Source organism: Acanthopagrus latus, chromosome 17 (assembly GCF_904848185.1).
Source record: "Acanthopagrus latus isolate v.2019 chromosome 17, fAcaLat1.1, whole genome shotgun sequence".
Lineage (NCBI taxonomy): Eukaryota > Metazoa > Chordata > Actinopteri > Spariformes > Sparidae > Acanthopagrus > Acanthopagrus latus.
This window is the reverse complement of record NC_051055.1, coordinates 24,894,877-24,919,747: the sequence shown is the minus strand read 5'-3', so window position 1 is coordinate 24,919,747 and position 24,871 is coordinate 24,894,877. Positions and strand designations below refer to the sequence as shown.

Genomic DNA, 24,871 nt, shown 5'->3' with positions numbered 1-24,871 from the left:
CCTATCAAATGATTTACATATATATATTTGAAGGAAAACACAATGTTTTATTTGGCAAATCTTATCGTTATTCTTGTTTTAACACGTACAGCAGTGGGGACTATGAAACCTCAAACAACTCAACACACGTCACATGTTGAAATGAAGTAAGGTTTACCACAGATACCACAGTAGCAACTGTACGTCTGCTGACTGACTGGAGTGTATTTTATAATATATATATATATATATATATATAAATATAAATATAAATATATATATATATATATATATATTTATATATATATATATATATATATATATATATATATATATATATATATATATATATATATATATATACATATAAATGTCTATAAAGGCTGGTACATAGTGACGCACATAAGGCCAAACCAGGTGTCTCAGGCAGTGCAGCAGCAGTGTTGTCTGTGGGAGAGAGTAACTCCCTTTGGTGCAGACTTTGCAGACATTTTACATGTACAAAATGCCACATAACACAATAAAACAAAAGCAGAAAAGCTAAATATAAAAGACACACTTAAAGATGTCCTTTTTGTTGCATGGGTCATAAAAAGCAGGGGCTAAAAATGAAACTTAATGATGGGTCAGGGGCCAAAAACAAATACCTATGAGGAAGCCCTGATTTAGAGAGACATAAAAAGGACCAACAGAATAAGATGTTAGTGTTGGCTTTAATTTTCAGCATAGCACTACAGACTGTTGTGTCATTGTGTTAGTGGATGTCTACAATTCAGCTTTTTTTCTGTCTGTAATACATCTTTTCTCTCGTTTGATTCTAAGTCACAAAGTTACAAAACTGTTAGATTTTTCATTTAAATTTGTTCACAAAGTTATTTTTGTGACTTTTAAAACACTGTTGCTCGGCGACAACAAGTTTTTTACTTTATCATACTGAGGAGAAAAAAAAAAACTGCGTAGCTCTGCGGTGGAAAATGTGCTGCAAAGATCACGCATCACTTTCAATTGTGCAATATCCACACTGAAAACAATTCCTACAAACTCATATGACTTCACATGTAACCTGACTCGTCTCTGCATCTGTCATCTATGTGCACGGGGGACCTGATGAACCTGTAAGTCATTGTTACTTCCACAGTAAACATACAAACTGGTCAAGAAAGTGAGATCTTTTTAAATAGAGTTAAGTTTGTTTGGCTTTATATCTAACAAACAATTGGAAATTTTAAAAGGAAAGCAAGAAAAAGTCATGGATGATCACTGAGAGTTGAGCACAATTTCTGATTTGAAAATTTTAATGTTTAAGAAGGCTGTTGATTGTATTTTTTTTTTTTTTAGACAATGTGTGTAACTTATCTTGAATGTATTAACCATATAATTTAAAAAGAAAACACAGCAAGGGAGTACAGCAAGTGTCTGTCATGGATGTTGCAGCACATAACTTCCTGTTTTTATGTCTTTTTATCATTATTTCATGTTCTGAAGCAGCATCCTGTCACACTGACTCCCATGTTATGAAATACATTGCAAGCAGATATTTGTTTCATCAGTTAATGTTCCCCTATGTCACAGAAACATTCAGAAAAAGAAAAACTTGTCTTATCTTGTCTTATAGCAGGGTCACATAGAAACATCCCACATATATTGAGCCTTGAATGAATATTAACATGATTTAATAAAATGTCTCTCATATCTGCAAGAAATGTCTGTAAAACTGCAACCTATCTATAAAATTGTTTTGGTCTTACAAACTGTTATTTCAAAGTATTTATCCCTGGTTCACCTTAAATGCGGTTGTTGTTGCTTTTCCATCTCGGTAATGACTGAAAATAGAGTCATGTCAATCGAATAAGTCCTGTAACTGAAGGGGTGAAATGTATTAAACATGTTAACTTTTCCATCTGTATCTCCAGACTTGTTTAAAAACTGAGTTTCTGCTTCTCCTGATGAACAAACATGATCAGAGATCTGAATTTCCTTCTCATTGGCTTTCTGCTGCGAGGTGAGTTCTTTTATATACCACATAGACCGATAACAGTACAGGTAATAAAAGGCATTAGAGCAGTAACATGGCCTCACCAGTGTCGATTATCTTCTTCACGATTTGTGTTTCATATTCCAGGTGCCCTGTGCGGGAAGTTTGAGGTCAATGTGCTGAAGTCAATAGAGGTTCTGAGTGGATCCTGTGTGACCATCCCCTGCTCCTTTGACGTAGAGGACAGATTTCACTCAGCTCTTGATGGAACATGTAGAGCACTGTGGAAATCTGATCGTAAGACTGTTGTGTTTAACAGCAGTGATCCACAATCAAGTGCAATACAAGGAGAACTGAAAGGAGACTTGAGGAGAAAAGACTGCACCACAACCCTGAACAACATGAAACATGAGTACAGCACAGAATATCAAATGAGACTGGAATGTAACCAACTCAAACAGAATTTTGAACAGAAGTTGCACATTTCAGTCACAGGTAGGTTTCACTTCAGTCAACAGCTCCTTTCTAGACCTGCTGTGACCTTGTGTTGTATTTACTGCATTTTGCAAATAAAATTAAGATGTAGAGTAATGATTACTGTTTATTAATTGATTGGTTCAAATGTTCTTTCCCACCAGATGATCCACCCACACCGACTCTGACTCCGTCCACACTGAAGGTGGAGGAGGGAGCCTCAGTGAGTTTGAAGTGCTCTGCTCCAGCTCCCTGTCTGTCTCATCCTCCAGCTCTGACATGGACCTCCAGCCTGGGTCACATTCAGGACTCACTGCAGGAGAATCTGGACAGAACTAAAGTCCAGACCTCTGTTCTGACCTTCACTGCTTCTCGCCTTCATCATGGAAAGATAATCTCCTGTACTGCAGTCTACAGCAAACAAGATGGCAGCTCTCAGTCAGCCCCTAGCAAACGTTTAACACTTAACGTTTCCTGTGAGTTCATGTGTTCATTTCCGCTGTAAAATTAATCTGCAACATCTTAAAATGTGGTTTTACTAGACATTCATCATAACACCATTGTACTACTGCAAACCTTATGTTCATTAACCGAACTTGACACAACTTTGTCTAATCTTCCGTGTTGCTACATCTGTTACAGTTGCTCCGCAGATCCTGTCCTCATTTGACTGCATTCAAACTGCAGACCAGCTCAACTGTTCCTGTGAGACTGTGGGGAATCCTCCTCCTGCTCTACAGTGGTATTTGAATGGGTTACCTGTCAATCACTCTGAAGGGTTTGCAGTCAGCAGTGAGCCTCTAAACGTCTCAGGTCTGAGGAGCATCATCACTGTGAATAAGCTGCAGAGTGATCTTCGTTTGTCCTGCCACAGCTCCAACTCCGTGGGATCAACTACTCAGAGATTTTTTGTCTACAGACTTGAGCCTCACGGTTTGTCTTTGTGCGGAAACTATCAGGATTTCTTGAAATTCTGATGAACTTGAACATATTCTCTATATCTACACGGTTTACATCTGTATTTCCCACAAACTGCATTTAGTTCTGCGTGCTGTAAAGGAGACGCATGCAAGGGACACGTTAGCCACACTCGTTTCATCTTCTAGAATTGACATCCATCATATTAGTGATATACTAATACTACACTTTACCACTAATACATGATATACTATGTGCAACAGATGTTTTCCACTGCATTTTGTGGTTAATATGCCCCTAAGAAATGCTTCATGTCAAACTGCAAAAAGTACCAAATATATTGATGCTTCTGACAAATTTTCACATTCTTCTGTTCTCTCCCGTACAGCCTGTTCACGCAGAGTCCATTTGCCAATCTTCATTGCCATAGCTGCTGGTATTACAGCAGCACTAGGATTTGCTCTACTGGTTGCTATCAGGTAGGTAACAGCTCGGGAATCCTAACCCTCACCTTTAATTCTGTGACTGTGCAACATCACAAGATTTCACCGTGTTGCACATTTGCATATTTTATGCCTACTGCAAGTTTGGCACCTAAGAATTTGTTTAAAACTGCTTCTCTGCTGTTGTTGGTGGTCCTGGCCCAGGCTTGTGTGAGCTGACCAATCAGAGCTGACTTGGCATTCAGGAGGAGGGGCCTTAAAGAGACAGGAAAGAAAACAGAGTGTTCCACACAGAGGGGGAACACTTTGACAAAACAGAAATGTTTTTGTAAGGATTTAAGCATGTAAACCTTTTCTAGTAGTAACCCCAAATAAAGCAATAAGCCTAAACATGAGCATTATATGTCTCCTTTAAATCCAACATAAATACTGAAATTTAGATCAGTTTTTATTAGTAAGTTTTCTGGGTTCGACAGCTCTGCACGTTGACAAACTTGCATCCAAAATTAGGACTAGCTCACCCTTGTGCCTATTTTGACCTTTCTTACCGATCATACTTCCACATTCTGCCAAGAAAATCATGAGCTAGCTAAAACCCAAAGTTGAAATGATTATGTGGATGTAAGCTGGACGGAGCGTAACACTTTCTTATTTTCAGGGCTGTGTGGCACAAACCTACAAAGAGTGAGTGCACAGGTGACACCAGCAGAGCTGTGACGAGTCGAGGCCTGACAGGTGAAATGGAAAATAAGGTAAAAACCATTTTCTACATTGGGTATTAAAGTAGGCGTAATCCAGCTGCACGTCTGATCTTTTATTTTTATTTCAGGTGTCTATCACGTCGGAAGAGGATATTTATGTCAACACCAACGTGATGAGACAGTCAGATAAACTAGAAAAACAACTAGGTCATCAACACATTGCCAATCAAAGCTCAGAGAAGCAGGATGAGGAAGGCAGCGACGTGTTGTACGCCAGCGTGGTTTGGAAAAGCAAGAAGAAAAGGAGGAAGAAGGAAGATCACTCTGGGGAAAATAACTTCTATCTGGCAGAGCAGAGGTACATGGGGAGAAACACGGGCAGGAATGTTTTGAGCAACGCACAAGAGATGGGGAGTCTTTATGGCAACACTGTGACTGGAAAAAATGCAAAGAAGGCAGTCTCCAGTGAATACGCCCAAGTTACATTTAGATAGATAGATAGATAGATAGATAGATAGATAGATAGATAGACAGATAGATAGATAGATAGATAGATAGATAGATAGATAGATAGACAGATAGACAGATAGACAGATAGACAGATAGACAGATAGATAGATAGATAGACAGATAGATAGATAGATAGATAGATAGATAGATAGCGCATTATTTGAGTGTTGTGGAGATCTTGTTCTGTTTGACGTTGGTTCGAATCTGTTCCAAGTGTTTAAGGTAACGGTTATGCATCAGATGATGTTATACTGTCAGTGTTTAGTCCCTTACAAAGAATCAGCACCTCTCTGACTGTCTCACAGAAATAACAAATGTAAGGGGCATAGGGTCTGTTAATGAAACTGAGGTGTACAATAAATTATTAGTGTTTATGTTTTCCTCTATATATGACAATGGCGACTAATGACAGTCCAAACGTGTCTTTTTGTTTGTATAAATGTCTCCATAAAATGTTTTTCATGGAGGCTCAGGCACTGTCACTGTGTCTTACAATAGGGCTGGTCCATATATCATCTTTTTAAGGGATATTGATAAAGTCTGGAGATGTATTCTTGTATATTCAATACTGTTTATATCAATAAGTTTTGACGTTGTTTGCATGTTTGTATATAACCTGTTTCACCTGTAAAGCTGCCAGTTTGCGTCTCTCTGCTACATGTAAACCGGGTCTGTACTGTATTTGCAGAGCATCTTTTTTGTGCGAGGTTCTGATTCCTTTGCCTGTTTGTTTGCGAGCTGAATCGCTGAACATCGTTATTCTACTTGGTAGTTTTCGTCTATCATATGATGTGTTTGTGAAAATGCAGCACAGTGACGACACATACATTTCATACACATGTGACATCTGTAATGCAAACAAAGTCTCTCTCTCTCTCTCTCTCTGTCTATGTTATCTACATTATGATAGTAATAAATAATTTAAGATGTTAAAAACAATGTCTGCAGTTTTTTTTACATTACATTAATTTCACAGGTCATTACAGACAACTTTTTAAACTACAGTACACGTGCTACAGTACTGTTCAGCCTCTGTAGCCCCAGTGCTTTCTGTAAAAAGTGAATGCACATCTATAAATCATTTCCATGTTTATCAGCTGCACATTTTCAACAGGAAAGGACTCTCTGTCTGTGCTAGTGGCATCTCAGATGTGGCTATGGTGTGCAACATGAAGCTGGATCTATAATATAATACTCAGCCATAAAAGAACAGAATATGATTAAAGTCCATATTGCCCGGCCCTACAGGGGACTAAAAAATGTGTTGACGAACGTGCTATTTTCTACAGCTGTTTTCACCGTCACATAACTGCACAGTTTGCTATATTGGCTATTGATTATTGTTTAGACTCTTATTTAGGCAATTATTTCAGAAGATGATTAAAACACTGTCAAAAAATAACAACCTCTCAGGAGATGCTGACATTTGAGGAAAATAAACCATCTGCTGCTCAGAATGACTGAATATAATTATACTGCCATCTAGTGTAGGCAAATAGAAAAAGGAAAATGGAGACGACCTCACATAGTCAAGAGAGAGGAGGGAGATGAAGCATACAGACTGCCAGATGTTGCTGCTGGGAAGGAGTTTCACCCTACAACAGCAAACCACAAGATGAAGACAAGACAGGAGATTTCATACTTGGCCTCACATAGTCCTTCCAACCCACATTAAGGCTGGTGGGGTCAACGACCCACAAGTGGCCCTAATGGCTCTGAAACTTAGAGCTCACACGGGTCCTTCACAGCTCTGTAAGGACACTCCCACTCAGAGTTTAAAAGCCTGCAAGTCCCCTCCAGTTAGTTATAACTCTCTCCAAAGAAAAGAGTGATCTGGAACAATCAACAGACTTTATGTTCTATAAAAAATGAAATCATTGTATCTGTTGTGCTGTTCCTGTTGGTTATGAGTCAGTGCGTAGTTAAGAAGTGATTTAAAATAAGCTGAAGCTGTCAATGTTCACTGTCCTTGTCTCATAGCGATGTGAGAACAGTGTGTTAAATGAGTGTTGCACATCAGGGTCGCTTCACAGCTGAGTGCTGAGTTTTATCTGATTATTCATAGTAATTTAATTTATCAGTTGATAAATCAGTTTTTTTGTATCACTTTTTGATTCTTGTGTTGGCCAGACCATAGATTTGAAATGGTTGGTATAACAAACAATGTTACGTCATTGTATGTGTCCAAGTACTGACTATTTGGGCTGCTTAAAACCTCTCTCACATTTCACTACCACACCCATCTACTACTAAGTGTGACTTCCTGATCTTCAAGTCAACTCTTGCAGGCGGCTGAAATAAAATAAAGGTGCAAAAACATTTGAGGAACTTCACTCTTCTCTATATCGTTTATCTGCCTGCTTGAAAGAACTGGAGAAAATGTAAGTAAGTCAAGTTAATGTTTAATTAATAGAGACACAATGTGTTTGTCACTTTTGCCTTCAACATACGTTATTGCTTCCTTTTTTTCCGCTCGATCACTATTTCGTCTTCTACTTAGAGATTAACATTAGCAGCCTGTTGAAGCATTCATACACATTTCGTTACGCGGGCATTTTGCCGTACCACGGGCAGAAATATTGCCGTTAAGTGCCTTCGTAACTTGAATTTTTCGTTAAATAGGGTCTTTGTAAGCCGGGGTTCCACTGTACATTCAGCAGATTTCTGATTAGAGTGCTATCAATGGCATAAATGAGTTCTCCTCATGCCCAGAATCTTGGAAATACATATTTGGTTTACATTTCTATCACATTTAGATCCTACAATACACACATTTACAATTTGGTGCATGAAAATGACATATTACAGAGGTCACTGACCTCTAGCTGACCCCAGAGGTCAAATTAACAATGCCTCCACAGCTTAAATTAAAGGGATAGTTCATGTTTTTTGAAGTGGGGTCATATAAAGTACATATCTATAGTTGATCTGTTCTCTAGCGTAATCACCGGTCAGTGCAGCCTCAGTTTGGAGAAGTAGAGAGCTGCTCCAGCCCAGACGCTCAGCTTTGTACTGCAGTGAACGGGGTCCAGAGAAAAAGTAAAATTTAACCACTTAAAACAAGGCTCACCTTAAATAATCTAAAACAGTTCAAGTGTACGTTGTATAGGGAAAATCCACACCGCTTTACATCGCTGTCAGACCTGCCTTTCTTTTGGCAAAACATTTTTGTCAACCGTAGAACCTCTGTGTCCCTACACAGTTGCACTACTGCGTAGGTATACGGAGGTTCGACAGTCTGTTAAGTTTTATTTTTATGGAAAGTAAACCTCTCGTCCAGCAACCGGGCCTCACACTGTATTTCGCCGCTTGCAGATCGCTTGTTGCCCAGGTGCATTAATGCGTAGCGATACGGAGGTTCTACGGTTGAGAAAATGTAGTGCCAAAAGAAAGGGCTGTCTGACGGCGACGTAAAGCGGTGTGAATTTTCCCTATACAACATACACTTACGGCTCTCTACTTCTCCAAACTGAGGCTGTGCTGATCGGTGATTACGGTAGGGAACACATCGACTATAGACATGTACTTTATATGACCCCACTTCAAAAAACACAAACTATCCCTTTAAAGCTTATGTCCTAAAGAACAATCCCTGAAAGTTTCATGCTTCTTTCATAAAAAGCAAGATTACTGAGCTTAACAGCTCCACTATTTTCACAATTTTAACCTCTTCCAGCCCTCTTATTCTACAGCTTTTCAGCCTTTTTCACCTTTTTAAGCTCTTTCAGCCCTCTTACTCTACAGCACTTCACCTTTTGAGCCTTTTTCATCTTTTTGTCACAATTTTAAGCTCTTATAGCCTATAACCTTTCAGCTTTTCTGCCTTTTCAGCCTTTTCTGCAAATTCTTGACCATTCTTATAGTTGTATGCATTTTCTAGTACATTCAGCAGATTTCTGAAATAACTTCAGCCTTTAGCATTCACAATTTTCTAGTTTAATTTTTGCAAATCTCTCACAGTAAGAAGAAAAATTTTGTTGAATATCTTCATCATCAGTCCTTTATAGAAGCCTGACAAATGTGTAAGAATCGCACTTTAGATTAGTAAAGACTCATCTACTTTTTCAGCTACAGCTTTTAAAGTGGTGATGTGATTTCGAAGCAGCATGAGTTGCCTGTATGCTGCATAGCCATTCCCTCAAGACATTTTAACAACACCTTGCAGAATCTAATTTTGTTGTCATTCATTTGAGTTTCAATGTCTAAGAATCCCTTACAGGCTTCTTTGGAGCCTTTCCTACACTGACATTGATCAAAAAAGAATTACATAATGAAAGATGAAATGTACTGAAGATGTGAATTGTTCCATGTGTGTTCTCCAGAGTTTCTGCCTCTCCTGACACACAGAGATGGCTGCAGCTCTGACTGTCCTTCTCATCGGCTGTCTGCTGCAAAGTGAGTTCAAGTTCATTCAGCAGCACAGGCTGCAGCAAAGTAAAGATACAGTGAGCTACAAAAGTCTTCAGCTGCTTTTTGTAGAACTTTATTCCAACAGGAGTGCAATTTTCTTTTCTTTAAAAACTGAAAAAAAAACAATTTGAAAACAAATAAAAACTTTTTTATCTAAAAAATGTCCAGCTATTACTGTAAAGCAGTTTTCACTTGAACATGCTCAAAGATTTGTGTCTTGTGTTTCAGCTGCCCTGTGTGGACAGTTCAAGACCATTATACCACAGACTATAAAAGTCCTGAGTGGATCCTGTGTGACCATCCCCTGCTCCTTTGATGTAGAGGACCAGTATATCTCACGTATTGATGGAACATGTAGAGCAATGTGGAAATCTGAGGAACAGACTGTTGTGTTTGACAGCAGTAATCCACAATCAAGTGCAATACAAGGAGAACTGAAAGGAGACTTGACAAGAAGAGACTGCAGCACAACCCTGAACAACATGAGACCTGAGCACAGCAAAGAATATTTATTAAGAGTGCAATGTGATCACTTCAAACATAGTTTTCGTGACCAGAAGTTGCACATTTCAGTCACAGGTAGGTTTTACAGTCCATTTCCCAACACTTCAGTCATAAGATCCTTCTAGACCTGCTGTGACCTTGTGTTGCATTTACTGCATTCTGCAAATAAAGTAAAGATGGAGAGTAATGATTACTGTTTATTTATTGATTGGTCCAAATGTTCTTTCCCACCAGATGATCCACCCACACCGACTCTGACTCCGTCCACACTGAAGGTGGAGGAGGGAACCTCAGTGAGTTTGAAGTGCTCTGCTCCAGCTCCCTGTCTGTCTCATCCTCCAGCTCTGACATGGACCTCCAGCCTGGTTCACATTCAGGAGTCACTGCAGGAGAATCTGGACAGAACTAAAGTCCAGACCTCTGTTCTGACCTTCACTGCTTCTCGCCTTCATCACGGAAAGATAATCTCCTGTACTGCAGTCTACAACAAACAAGATGGCAGCTCTCAGTCAGTTAGCACCAGTTTGACAGCTGATGTTTCATGTGAGTTCACTTTTCCTAAGGTGACATTCATTCATTCATCATTTGACATATCATATAAAAATATATATATATATAAAAAAATGAAATTCAGAAAAAAGAAATAGGACAAATAATTGTATAACAAAGAATTATGGAAACATTCTGTGTGTCAGTCTGAGATGTTTCAGTCTTTGTACCATGAAGCCACGACTCCACCAGCTGGTCACTGCTGGTATCTGGTTACATGTCTGAACACAGTTTGGTAAAATGATGTTAAGTATCTGTAACTGTAAACTCAAAGTACTTCTACCTCCAACTGTACTCAGCTGAAATACTGTTACTGTAAACATGTTGTGTTGTCACTAAACTGCACTTCACTCTTTAACACTTCATGTTCTTTAAATAGAAACTTTCAGTTCTACTGAGTGTTTCAATCTGCTGAGAGCTGTTAGCTCTGTTAGCTGTTAGCTCTGTTAGCTGTTAGCTCTGTTAGCTGTTAGCTCTGTTAGCCAAACACAGTAGGACTCTACTGCTCACTGGCTGCTAACAGCTAACAGTTAACTAGCTCTCTTATTACTGACTTCAATTTGGATTTACAGTTCCCTCTTGGTTCAATATATTTTTAGGTCCTACCAGCAAGTCCTTTGTGACTGATGGCAACAATCAGTGGCTGATCAAACCTGAGCATCTTTTGTAATCCATCAACAGAAACAGACATAATACAGAAAAAAGAATTGTCAACAATCTTAATAAGTAAATAATCGAAAGTATTTTTTCTGAGAGAATAACTTTAAAAAACTGCAATCAACATTTCCTTCAAAATGATCAGTCCAAGTCTAAGCACATCTACAAAACAAAAGAGTGTGAGGACAAAACAGGAGCTTAACAGTCATTTTGGATCATTTTATGACTAAAGTGATCATGCTGAGATTTTAGCAAAGTAACCCAACAATGAAATTTCCTCATTACTGTAAAGCAATATTCACTTGTTCTTATTCAAAGATTTGTGTCTTGTGTTTCAGTGTCTTCACAGTTTATCATCTTGCCACAGACTATAGAGGTTCTGAGTGGATCCTGTGTGACCATCCCCTGCTCCTTTGATGTAGAGGACACGTATAAATCAAATGTGGATGAAACATGTAGAGCAGTGTGGAAAAATGATCAAGGGACTGTTGTGTTTAACAGCAGGGATCCACAAACTACAGGACATTTGACAGGACATTTGACAGGAAACTTAACAAACAGAGACTGCACCACAACCCTGAACAACATGAGACCTGAGAACAGCATGAAGTATTTTTTCGGACTTGAATGCGACAATGGCCTTAAATATGATTTTAAAACAGGACAGATGGACATTTCTGTCAAAGGTAAGTTTTAAAGTCAATTTTCTTACACTTCAGTCAACAGCTCCATGTAGAACTGCTTTGACTTTGTTTTGTTTTATTGTATGTTGTAAATAAATCAAAGATGGAGAGTAATGATTACTGTTTATTAATTGATTGGTCCAAATGTTCTTTCCCACCAGATGATCCACCCACACCGACTCTGACTCCGTCCACACTGAAGGTGGAGGAGGGAACCTCAGTGAGTTTGAAGTGCTCTGCTCCAGCTCCCTGTCTGTCTCATCCTCCAGCTCTGACATGGACCTCCAGCCTGGGTCACATTCGGGGCTCACTGCAGGAGAATCTGGACAGAACTAAAGTCCAGACCTCTGTTCTGACCTTCACTGCTTCTCGCCTTCATCACGGAAAGATAATCTCCTGTACTGCAGTCTACAACAAACAAGATGGCAGCTCTCAGTCAGTTAGCAGCAGTTTGACAGCTGATGTTTCATGTGAGTTCATTTGTCTTCTTGTGAAATTCATCATAATTTTAAACATTATTATTTATGTCTTTTTTCTTAGTTTCTTTGACTTAGTTTGAATCAGGGCTGAAACAGTTAATTAGACAGTCTATTAGTACATTAGTAGTTAAAGGTGCTCTGATCATGACTTTTGTGGCTGATCACCAATCACTAGTTGATGGAGGCAGTATTGGCCAATGCTGATCATCGATCAGAAGAATGCTTCTTTAATTTACTATTAACTCAAGTTGTCGGTTATTAGTGTCATAATAAAAGCACCATTAAAATATTGAAGAAATAATTAGATTTATTTTGCTTGATAAGATAATAATACGAATAATTTACACTTAATTAACACTGTAAAAACATAATTAATTAATAACTGTGTAACAAAAAATTAGGGAAACAACAATCAGTGATGGCAACAATCAGTGGCTGAGCACCAAACCTGAGCATCTTTTGTAATCCATCAACAGAAACAGACATAATACAGAAAAAAGAATTGTCAACAATTTTAATTAGTAATTCATTGAAAGTATTTTTTCTGAAAGATTAACTTTGAAAAACTGCAATCAACATTTCCTTCATAATGATCAGTCCAAGGCTATACACATCTACAAAATAAAGGAGTGTGAGGACAAAACAGAAGCTTAACAGTCATTTTGGATCATTTTATGAATAAAGTGATCATGCTGAGATTTTAGCAAAGCAACCCATCAATGAAATTTCCTCATTAATGTAAAGCAGTATTCACTTGTTCTCATTCGAAGATTTGTGTCTTGTGTTTCAGGGTCTTCACAGTTCATCATCTTTATACCACAGACTATAAAGGTTCTGAGTGGATCCTGTGTGAACATCCCCTGCTCCTTTGATGTAGAGGACAAATATAAATCAAACGTGGATGAAACATGTAGAGCAGTGTGGAAACATGATCTACAGAATGTTGTGTTTAACAGCAGGGATCCACAAACTACAGGACATTTGACAGGAAAGTTAACAAACAGAGACTGCACCACAACCCTGAACAACATGAGACCTGAGAACAGCATGAAGTATTTTTTGAGACTTGAATGCGATGGTGTGCAATATAATTATTTACAAAGACAGGTGGACATTTCAGTCACAGGTAGGTTTTACAGACCATCTTCTTATACTTCAGTCAACAGTTCCTTGTAGAACTGCTTTGACTTTGTTTTGTTTTATTGTATGTTGTAAATAAAATAAAGATGGAGAGTAATGATTACTGTTTATTTATTGATTGGTCCAAATGTTTTTTTCCCACCAGATGATCCACCCACACCGACTCTGACTCCGTCCACACTGAAGGTGGAGGAGGGAACCTCAGTGAGTTTGAAGTGCTCTGCTCCAGCTCCCTGTCTGTCTCATCCTCCAGCTCTGACATGGACCTCCAGCCTGGGTCACATTCAGGACTCACTGCAGGAGAGTCATGACAGAACTAAAGTCCAGACCTCTGTTCTGACCTTCACTGCTTCTCGCCTTCATCACGGACAGATAATCTCCTGTACTGCAGTCTACAACAAACAAGATGGCAGCTCTCAGTCAGTTAGCACAAGTTTGACAGCTGATGTTTCATGTGAGTTAATTTGTCTTGGGGGTCAATTTCTTTGGGGGAAAATGGGGCATAATCTCCATTTATTTAATTGCAAATATGTTATAAAATCACAACTATTGATAATACAATAACAGATAATTTTACATTTTTCAGACTCACCCAAAAACACCACAGTGTCAGTCTGTCCCTCTGGTCCAGTACCAGAGAACAGCAGAGTGACTCTGACATGCAGCAGTACTGCCAACCCTGCAGTAAGGAGCTACACCTGGTACAGAGCTGACGGAGGTCAGGAGACTTTTATTGGAGCTGGACATGTTTTAAACATTAAAGCTTCAAGAGACATTGGTCCATTTTTCTGCGGGGCAGAAAATACTATTGGATCTGGACGGTCCAACATCAGTCAAATAGATGTTCACAGTAAGTATCACAAGTGGTCTTTGGTGTGAACTGCCACCTGGATCTTTCTCCCTTTGTCCATCGACTCCTGGTTACAAACTTTAACCAATTCCCTGTCAGTGTTTTAATCGGTAAAATTGTTGTTCTAAACACAGAGACACAGAAAAAAAAAGTTACTTCATACAAAACAAATGCAAAGTATCTTGACTAGTGATCTCAAACCTTTGAGCCCCACTGTAAACATGTCCAACTCCCTGGGATCAGCTACTCAGAGATTTTGTGTCTGCAGCCTTGAGCCTCATGGTTTGTCTTTGTGCTCAATACAGGTTCTGTTGATTAATTGAAAGCTATCATGATTTCTAGAATTTTCTCAGACACTATAGTATTTCCTTCATTATGATTTAAAATCTAGAATAAGACCTACCCTCAAAACTAATTTATTCTTCCTTGCTAATATTTGCCTGTGTCACAGGCAACGCATACGGGATGACTGAGCCACTGTTGAATAAAAGTGACCCTCAACAGTGATCTGATGAGTGTTATGTTATTTCTTCTGACAGGTCCTGAACAGTATCTTGGACCGTACAGTGGACTTCTTCTCTTGGCTGGTGCTGCTGTATCTCTCTGTGTGAACGTCTTCTTCACAGTCTACGTGGTGATCCTTTGGTATGATGTTACAATAGATTATATAGATTTTATTGAAAGCTCTGCTGATTAGGAGAAGGATGGTCTATAGAAGAAAGAATTTAATGAGTATTTGTTTCTCTTTTTTCCTTAAAGCAAAGCAAGAAAGAGTGTGAAGCCAAAAGAGGAGGACAGAACCTACATGTCACTGGAGCGTAGAGACTTATCTCCAGAGTATGACGTCATCGGACACACTCCAAAATGACCACGTCAGCTTCCTCTGACGATGAGCCTGATAATTATCAGATAACATAATGAAAGGTTTTATTGCTTTTTTCATACTTCATATTTTGTTACTCTGCTCTCTCTTGAAATGCTTCAAATTCACACTTAGTTATGAGTGTTTGAGTATTTATTTTTTGCTGAGAAACATTCACGAAACATTACAAGTATAAAATGTAATTCAGATGAATACTTTCTCCATGAAAACTTTCATGTAAAATGATATCAAGTCTGTTTCAAACTTCATCATAGTGTGCTTGATTACACTATATGTTAATGCTTCAGGTGGTGAGGTTTTCACTTCTGTTGGTCTTGAAGCTCAGCTGGTCTGCAGTAGTAGATTTGATTTAGAGTAGAAAATACATTTTGAATGAAGAGACAAGACATCGTTCTCGTGATTTTCTTAATAGGAAGTGAAATATTGTGAAGGAATATGGACAGAACAGGATTCATGTGGCACTTGATGGAAGAATCAAGACTCAGAAACAAAGTGTAATTACAAAATGACTGTCTCAACACTGAGCTTCATCTAGCAATACTAGAGAATGTCCTCCCAAACAGAGTAACGGCACGTGTTTTGGCAAATACTCTCTGGAGTCCATGGTAAATATAGGGCAAAGGAGTGTGAGGGAAATGCCCCTTTATTATTTTGATATGTTCTTGTATATGAAATGTAAGAAATACTGTCAATAATATAGAGTGCATAGGTGAGAACTCAGTTAAGTATGTATATATTGAGATAATGTGTAACCTGAGGTCGATGTGGAGATGGTGGGAATTGTTTTTGTGAGTTCACATGTAACCTTGTGACTGCTGCAATTGTGCATATTGGGTTCTGATATTATAAAATGATAAGGAGAGACGCCTCTCTTCAGTCATCATCTATGTGCAGCTGATGAGTGACTCTTGCTTGCAAACAATAAAGAACTTCTAGAAGAGAAACATTATGTCGAACTCGGTGTTTTGACAAACTCTCATCTGCAGTAGACACGACAGGAGGAAGTGAGGTGACTTTAATTCATTACGGACAGTTTGAAATCAAATGATCAAAACCGATAAAGCAGAACCGACAATATCTCCTTTTATTCTCCATAAGTTCTCCTTCCTCTTCAAATTGTGCTGCCTACATTACCCACAATGTAATTTAACCACTGAGTGACATCATTGAAGGCAGTTTATGAGAACAGTTATGTTTGAAAGTTATGTTTTAGTCATTCACTTTGCACAAATAATGTCCTGTTGGTAAATGCAATACCTGCCATATTGACCCACGCCCTCACACATTTACACATTGATGGCGGAGGCGGAAGCTGCAATTCACACATTTGTTTTCTCGCAGATTCAACAGCCATCAAGAGCATTTTAGGGTGAAGTGTCTTGCTCAAGGACACTTCAACACGCAGCCAGTGGAACCACACTGCAGGTTAATTTGATCAGTGTTAAATATAACAATGTTATTGTTTTTGTAGTCACTGTGTAAATCACTTTGATAGTAAAGGCTAATTACACTGTTTTGTCATGAATAATTCATTTTTTTGTGACTCGTGAAGTGAAAACTAGGATCAAGACACATGTTAATCTAAAAAAAGAAAAAAAAAATTGCCGTCACACCCATGTTAATTTCTGTGACTTCCTCATTTTCAAGTCGACTTTTACAGGGTATTTTAAAAAGCAGCACAACTCTGAAGGAACTTCATTTCTCTGTTCATCTTTCATGGTGTGTTGTAAGAGCTGAAGAAAAGGTAAGTTACCCTAACTTTTATATGACACATCAACTCATGAACATTCACGCGCTCCACAAGGAGGAAAACAAAGGCTATGAAATGCTTAACTGAAAATCAAAATCCTTATCCAAAAAAATTATGAAAACAAAATCATTCTTGTCAAGAGAATACAAAACAGTAAATAAAACTTGGCAATACTTAACTCTTTGGATAACAAGGCTGTGAACAGGGCTGGATGTACACGACAAGACGACGAAATACTCTGGCAACGCAGACAGAGGAAGACAAAGACTTTATACACATTAGGGAGGGTGAAAACAATCAAGGATCAGGGATGAAGCCAGACCGGTGACACAAGAGGAAGGGCAAGTGACCTGAAAGGAGAAGAGTAACCTTTCAAAATAAAACATGAATTTCACAAGAAAAAACCCAAGACAGGACATCCCTCACTGCGGTGTGACAATAAAATGTTTGAAAGATGAAATGTACTAAAGATGTGAATTGTTCCATGTGTGTTCTCCAGAGTTTCTGCCTCTCCTGACACGCAGAGATGGCTGCAGCTCTGACTGTCCTTCTCATCGGCTGTCTGCTGCAAAGTGAGTTCAAGTTCATTCACATTTGGATCGACGATTATAAAAACTATAAATATGTCACGTTAATTAGAAATTCAGCCCAAAGTAAATGATCTGTAATACATGCTGCAGCAAATAAAGGATGGAGTGAACTAAAGAAGTCTTCTGCTGCATTTCTCTGATGATTAAAGGTTTAGTGCTGAGACGTTAGAAAAGCAACCAAATGGTAAAATGTCCTTCTCTTACTGTAAAGCAGTTTTTGCTACTACATATTCAAAGATGTGTGTCTTGTGTTTTAGCTGCCCTGTGTGGACGGACTGAGGTCTTTATACCACAGACTATAAAAGTCCTGAGTGGATCCTGTGTGACCATCCCCTGCTCCTTTGATGTAGAGGACCAGTATATCTCAAGTATTGATGGAACATGTGGAGCATTGTGGAAATCTGATGTACAGACTGTTGTGTTTAACAGCAGTAATCCACAATCAAGTGCAATACAAGGAGAACTGAAAGGAGACTTGAAAAGAAGAGACTGCAGCACAACCCTGAACAACATGAGACCTGAGCACAGCAAAGAATATTTATTAAGAGTGCAATGTGATGTGTTCAAATTTAATTTTCATGACCAGAAGTTGCACATTTCAGTCACAGGTAGGTTTTACAGTCCATTTCCCAACACTTCAGCCATAAGATCCTTCTAGACCTGCCGTGACCTTGTGTTGCATTTACTGCATTCTGCAAATAAAGTAAAGATGGAGAGTAATGATTACTGTTTATTTATTGATTGGTTCAAATGTTTTTTTCCCACCAGATGATCCACCCACACCGACTCTGACTCCGTCCACACTGAAGGTGGAGGAGGGAGCCTCAGTGAGTTTGAAGTGCTCTGCTCCAGCTCCCTGTCTGTCTCATCCTCCAGCTCTGACATGGACCTCCAGCCTGGGTCACATTCAGGAGTCACTGCAGGAGAATCAGGACAGAACTAAAGTCCAGACCTCTGTTCTGACCTTCACTGCTTCTCGCCTTCATCACGGACAGATAATCTCCTGTACTGCAGTCTACAACAAACAAGATGGCAGCTCTCAGTCAGTTAGCACCAGTTTGACAGCTGATGTTTCATGTGAGTTAATTTGTCTTCTTGTGAAATTCATCAAACTTTTACACATTATAACTGATATATTTTTTCTTATCCTTCTTTACTTAGCTTGAATCAGGGCTGAAACACTCAATTAAACAGTCCGTTAATGCATTAGTGATAAAGGTGCTCTGATCATGACTTTTGTGGCTGATCACCAATCACTAATTGATGGAGCAGTATTGGCCGATGATTGATCATCAATCAGAAGAATCCTTCTTTACCTTATTGTTACCTTTAGTTGTCAGTTATCAGTGGCATAATAAAAACACAATTAAAATGTTGAGGAAAGATTTATTTTGCTCAATAAGATAATAATATAAATGTTTGAACACAAAACATTCTGTGTGTCAGTCTGAGATGTTTCAGTCTTTGTACCATGAAGCCACGACTCCACCAGCTGGTCACTGCTGGTATCTGGTTACATATCTGAACACAGTTTGGTAACATGATGTTAAGTATCTGTAACTCTAAACTCAAAGTACTTCTACCTCCAACTGTACACAGCTGAAATACTGTTACTGTAAACATGTTGTGTTGTCACTAAACTGCACTTCACTGTTTAACACTTCATGTTCTTTAAATAGAAACTTTCAGCTCTACTGAGTGTTTCACTCTGCTGGAAGCTGTTAGCTCTGTTAGCGGTTAGCTCTGTTAGCTGTTATCTCTGTTAGCTGTTGGCTCTGTTAGCTGTTATCTCTGTTAGCTGTTAGCTCTGTTAGATGTTAGTTCTGTTAGCTGTTGTCTGTCAGATGTTAGCTCTGTTAGCTGTTATCTCTGTTAGCTGTTAGCTCTGTTAGATGTTAGTTCTGTTAGCTGTTATCTCTGTTAGCTGTTGGCTCTGTTAGCTGTTGGCTCTGTTAGCTGTTATCTCTGTTAGCTGTTGGCTCTGTTAGCTGTTGGCTCTGTTAGCTGTTAGCTCTGTTAGATGTTAGTTCTGTTAGCTGTTGTCTGTCAGATGTTAGCTCTGTTAGCTGTTAGCTCTGTTAGCTGTTATCTCTGTTAGCTGTTAGCTCTGTTAGACGTTAGTTCTGTTAGCTGTTATCTGTCAGGTGTCAGCTCTGTTAGCTGTTATCTCTGTTAGCTGTTAGCTCTGTTAGATTTTAGTTCTGTTAGCTGTTATCTGTCAGGTGTTAGCTCTGTTAGCTGTTAGCTCTGTTAGCTGTTAGCTCTGTTAGCTGTTAGCTCTGTTAGCTGTTGGCTCTCTTAGTCAAAGACAGCAGGACTCTACTGCTCACTAGCTGCTAACAGTTAACAGCTAACTAGCTCTTTTACTGCTGACTTCAGTTTTGATTTGCTGTTCCCTCTTGGTTCAACAATCTTAAGTCATCAGTCAAAAGGATTTGTTTTCAAAGGATATCTTTAAAAAAAGTGTATATTGAAAATTAGGTTTGAAGGGATCTTTGTGAACACTGACAGTGTCATTATTCTATAACATTAGATTGTGCAATCAACATTTACATTTATAAATTCAAGTAAAAAATAATTACAATTACAGATTCACCCCAAAACACCACAGTGTCAGTCAGTCCCTCTGGTCCAGTACCAGAAAACAGCATTGTGACTCTGACATGCAGCAGTACTGCCAACCCTGCAGTAAAGAACTACACCTGGTACAGAGCTGATGGAGGTCAGGAGACTGTCATGGGGACTGGACATGTTTTAAACATTAAAGCTTCCAGAGACAGTGGTCCTTTTTTCTGCGAGGCAGAAAATGCTATTGGATCTGGACGGTCCAACATCAGTCAAATAGATGTTCACTATAAGTATCACAAGTGGTCTTTGGTGTTTGATGTGAACTGCCACCTGGATCTTTCTCCCTTTATCCACTGACTCCTGGTTACAAAGTTAAACCAATTCCCTGTTGATCCTTTGACTGGTTTCTAAGTGATAAACTTCATTAATGGCACTGCATTTATTCTTATTATCTATTATTATAATCTTTTTTGTTTGTTTTTGTGTTTCTTTGTTATTAGTTCATTTGTCTCATCTTGTGTCATGTGTTCACATTTGTCACTTGTACTGCACCTAAAAAAAAGGGGGAAAAAAGATCAAAAATGACTTTAGCTGACTCATGTCTGTCTTCTCTGTGTTCATCACAGTTGCTCCACAGATCCTGTCCTCATATGGCTGCATTCAAACTGCAGACCAGCTTAACTGTTCCTGTGAGACTGTGGGGAATCCTCCTCCTGCTCTACAGTGGTATTTGGATGGGTTACCTGTCAATCACTCTGACAGGTTTGCAACCAGCAGTGAGCCTCTAAACATCTCAGGTCTGAGGAGCATCATCACTGTGAGTCAACCACAACAGAGGGATCTTTCCACTTTGCTCTGCCACAGCTCCAACTCCCTGGGATCAGCTACTCAGAGATTTTGTGTCAACAACCTTGAGCCTCAAATATCTGCAAAACATCAAGGTCAGTTTTAATTGTATTGATTTTTTTATGTGCTTGGTTATCTGACAGTTTCTTTAAATTATGCCTTTATTTGCACAAATTCAACTCATTCATTAATTTAGAGAGAGAGAGAGAGAGAGAGAGAGAGAGAGAGAGAGAGAGAGAGAGGTGTTTGTGTACAACCTGTGTGTGCTTTCAGGGAGAACATAACTGGGAAGAGGGTGATTTGTAAGTCAGTGGTTAAGATTAGGGTTATGTCAAGGTTGGGTTAAGGGGTTTGCCAAACAGCTGTTATGTAAATGTGTGTAAATATCTGCTGACCGTTTCAGGTGTTAAAACAGCCCATTTCCTGTTAACCTCTCTAATGTGCACATTTAGCACATCACTTTTAAAATGACTAAGATGAAATTTGATAAGAACAACCACTGATTGATATGTGAATTAATTCAACTACATGATAAATGAATAAAACAGGTATATACAAGTAAGTAGCGATAAAACACCTTTTTGTGTGTGTGATTTTACCTGAAGTACCACTCTTCAGGCTGACTTCCTTATATAGTACTATGTTCAAACGTTTACCAGAAGAATTGTCTCCTGTCTGAGTGACGTCTTTATACTTAATCTTGCATTGTCTCCTGTATGTTTCAGACTTCGTGATGTTGCTAGTGTTCATCACCATAATTGTGGCTCTATTTCTAATAATATGTGGTCTGCTGTTGGTCATCAGGTAGGGTAACACCTTGAGACAAAAAATGTTACTTTGACACTTTCCCTTTTTTTTAATTTAATGTCTGTGAGTGCAAATACTGACACAATGCCAGGGATGCAAATACACGTATGGTGACTTTAAATACATTCAGATCTTTAAGAGAAAGAGGCATTGTACTGTCATGAGATTTCTTTCTTATCAGAGTGAGATTAGTGCTGATTCTTACTGTAAATATAATTAGATATTGTTTCTAGAGCAGCAACAGTAAAGTTTACATGAACATATAATTAATAATAACACATGGGAAACATGGGATATGACATAACAAACAATATTAGGTAAATCAACATTAATTTTACAAATTACAATCAATAATACACAGAATATAACTTTGTGTTAAGTAGATTCACATACTGCCAAACTGATGTGTTATCTTTGGCTAATATTCATTCAGTCAGTCAACATGTTTCATTGGACAATATTCATGTATAACACATCCATCATTTTTGATATTATTTCAACAACATGATTAGGTGGACTTCCTTGTTGACTTTTTTTTATAGTCAGTAGTTTCATCCTGTCGACACAGATGAATCAAACATACCCTTGTAGGTTAAATTGGACCATTTAATCCTCTTCTGTATTCTTCAGGGCTCAGAGGACTCACCAGGTCGTTCATAAGAGCACAGTTGCTATGAGCCAAGTTCTCACAAGTGGAGAGGCAGATGAGGTACGAGTTTTCTCCTTTAGGCACTGAAACCTTATTAGCAGATCACCTGCACCGCTAACCTTCTCTTTAACTGTAGGAACCCAATGCAGAAGAAGAAGCCATTTATATCAATACCAACGAGGCGAGACAGGGAGGTGTCGCCGAACCTGCAGCCAACTCCGAGCCAAACAGCGCCAACTTGCCCGGTGAGGAGGGCAGTGATGTGATTTACTCTTCTGTGAATTGGAAAACCAAGAGCAGGAAGAGGAAGGAAGAAGACTCTGAACAAGGGTCAGCCTGGTAACTCCTACCTTGAGGAGGAGAGGTGCGCAGTGGGAGCAATGAGCAGAAATTTTGTCAGTGATGCACTTGAGATGGGAAACCTATACGATGAATTCCAGCCTGGACCGGAGAATAAGGCAGTGGAATGTGAATATGCCCAGGTTAAATTTAAAAGGAAGAGTGTTTTGCGCAATTAGATCACAGGTCACTATATTGTTGTGCAAGTTATTTTTTTATTTTTTTGTTTTTGTAGCTGTCGTTGCTTTGAAACATAAATTTAGATTGAACAGAATCATGTTCCCTTGTTTTTTTATGTAGTTTATTTGGCTTTTTTTAAAAAAAAATTTTTTACAGTTTTTTGGGTCACTTCATATTTTTGTGCATAATTATTGTCAGGCTCGACAAAGAGAGAGGACTCAGATGCAGACTGGCGACGGTAATGACAGGTTTTATTTTCAGGTTCGTATCTCTTCAGACAGAATGATAAATAAATTGGCTATGAAAAACTTTGGGTCCAGAGGACAAGACAAGACAATAAAGAGCACAAAATGAACAAAAAACACTCCTGTAGGAGGAAATAGGAAAACTATACTGATCTCAAAAAACTAATACTATGAAAATGTAATAAACAAGAACTCACTCTCAGAGGAAAAAGCTCACAGGCTATCAAAATTATGTACTCTATGTTACAAAAATTATCAAAAGAAAATGCTCCAAAGGAGGAAAAAGCAAACACTATCAAATTATCTGGCTGGAAACAAAAAGGTCTGACCAACAATTATTAACACAAAATCACTCATCTTCAGAGGAATACAAAGACAGAAAATAAAGCTTGACAATACTTAACTTGGCAAGGAACAAGACTATCAACAAGGCTGGATATATTCAACAGGACAAACGAAATACTCTGGCAACACAGACAGGGAAAGACAAAGACTTTATACACGTGAGGGAGGGGAGCACAGGTGGAAACAATCAAGGATTAGGGATGAGGTCAGACAGGTGACACAAGAGGAAGGGCAACGACCTGAAACGAGAGGAGAGTTACCTTTCAAAATAAAACATGAAATTCACAAGACAAAAAACCCAAGACAGGACATCCCTCACTGTGGTGTGACAATTATATCAGCACATTATGATAGTGATTAGCATATGTAAATTGAGAGCTACCTTTCTGTTTTGCATAAATTTAGCATGTTTTGTTTATGTCAACAGACAACAGTATAGAAAATCTGTTTTGTTTTTTCAAATGTTTTGTGTATGTACATAGTATGCCTATAAGCTACAGCAGAGGATCCTATTATCACAAAGTGTGCTAGACAATGGAAGGAGAAACAAACTCACATAGTCTGTTTATGTCTCAGGTATAAGGAAGTGGAAACCTCATCCTAAAACCTCATTAATACTAATTTTGGAGTTCTTCCTTATACTAATTACCTCCACAGTCGTGCACATCACTCTGTTGAGTGTTTAGTATACCAGATTTTAGAAACAGGCAAGAGAGCCTCTCCTTTAGTCTCTGTCATTGTTGAGGCTGACTTTCAGGAGCGTGTGAGAGTTTGGCCTAAAATGTGGAAAAGTAAAAAAGAAAAAATAATAATAAAATGTATTTTTCATGAACAAATAAAAGAATTTAACATTTTGTAATGTTGTAGTGTTCTTGATTCCAATACATGTTAATGTCTGATGTGGTGAGGTTTTCACTTTTGTTGGTCTTGAAGCTCTGCTGGTCTGAAGGAGTAAAATATGTTTTGAATGAGGAGACAGACGTTTTTCTCTCAGTTTTCTTAATGGAAATGAAATATTGTGAGCAGCAGAACTGACTATGTCTCCTCCTATATTCACACATTCTCTTTGTCTCTGGAGCCACAAAAGACTTTATTCTACTTTTTTCATGTACAGCAGTACAGTACAGTACAGTACAGTACAGTAGTGTTCCCCAAGACCTTTAAACACACTTTAATGTATAAAGTTGTTGGAGTTACACTTTAACAATTATGTTTTGGTCATTCACTTTGCACAAATAATGTCCTCATGGTGAATGCAACATTTACCACATTCACCCACACATTCACATATCTACTCTCACAACGCCGATGGAACAGCCATCAAGAGAAATTTAGGGTTAAGTTTCTTGTTCAAGGACACTTCAATATGCACCCAGTGGAACCATATTGCAAAAGTG

The 24,871-nt window shown here is 38.5% G+C and overlaps 3 protein-coding genes across 5 annotated transcripts; all 3 read left to right on the top strand.

Moving 5' to 3' along the window:
- The first annotated feature begins 343 nt into the window (after positions 1–343).
- On the top strand, positions 344–5,870 carry LOC119006745 (sialic acid-binding Ig-like lectin 14). The gene is made up of 8 exons (XM_037075793.1): positions 344–1,094; positions 1,893–1,981; positions 2,102–2,449; positions 2,593–2,904; positions 3,071–3,361; positions 3,735–3,825; positions 4,448–4,541; positions 4,619–5,870. The coding sequence occupies exons 2-8, from the start codon at positions 1,936–1,938 to the stop codon at positions 4,982–4,984; spliced, it is 1,548 nt and encodes a 515-aa protein (XP_036931688.1). The 5' UTR covers positions 344–1,094; positions 1,893–1,935; the 3' UTR covers positions 4,985–5,870.
- Positions 5,871–7,255: 1,385 nt separating this feature from the next.
- Positions 7,256–16,093, top strand: LOC119006738 (sialic acid-binding Ig-like lectin 12). Of its 3 annotated transcripts, none has more exons than XM_037075780.1 (11): positions 7,256–7,381; positions 9,323–9,395; positions 9,639–9,989; positions 10,149–10,457; positions 11,459–11,806; positions 11,965–12,273; positions 13,073–13,408; positions 13,568–13,876; positions 14,009–14,272; positions 14,812–14,917; positions 15,032–16,093. In XM_037075780.1, exons 2-11 carry the CDS (start codon positions 9,350–9,352, stop codon positions 15,138–15,140), a joined length of 2,487 nt encoding a protein of 828 aa, XP_036931675.1. In that variant the 5' UTR covers positions 7,256–7,381; positions 9,323–9,349; the 3' UTR covers positions 15,141–16,093. The 3 variants fall into 3 exon arrangements, with proteins under 3 accessions (XP_036931675.1, XP_036931678.1, XP_036931676.1); XM_037075781.1 differs by having other exon boundaries at positions 7,347–7,385; XM_037075783.1 differs by lacking the exons at positions 13,073–13,408; positions 13,568–13,876.
- Positions 16,094–16,596: 503 nt separating this feature from the next.
- Positions 16,597–24,328, top strand: LOC119006746 (sialic acid-binding Ig-like lectin 13). The gene is made up of 8 exons (XM_037075795.1): positions 16,597–16,899; positions 17,405–17,477; positions 17,753–18,103; positions 18,264–18,572; positions 20,690–21,004; positions 21,635–21,713; positions 22,347–22,425; positions 22,502–24,328. The coding sequence occupies exons 2-8, from the start codon at positions 17,432–17,434 to the stop codon at positions 22,706–22,708; spliced, it is 1,386 nt and encodes a 461-aa protein (XP_036931690.1). The 5' UTR covers positions 16,597–16,899; positions 17,405–17,431; the 3' UTR covers positions 22,709–24,328.
- Positions 24,329–24,871: the final 543 nt, after the last annotated feature.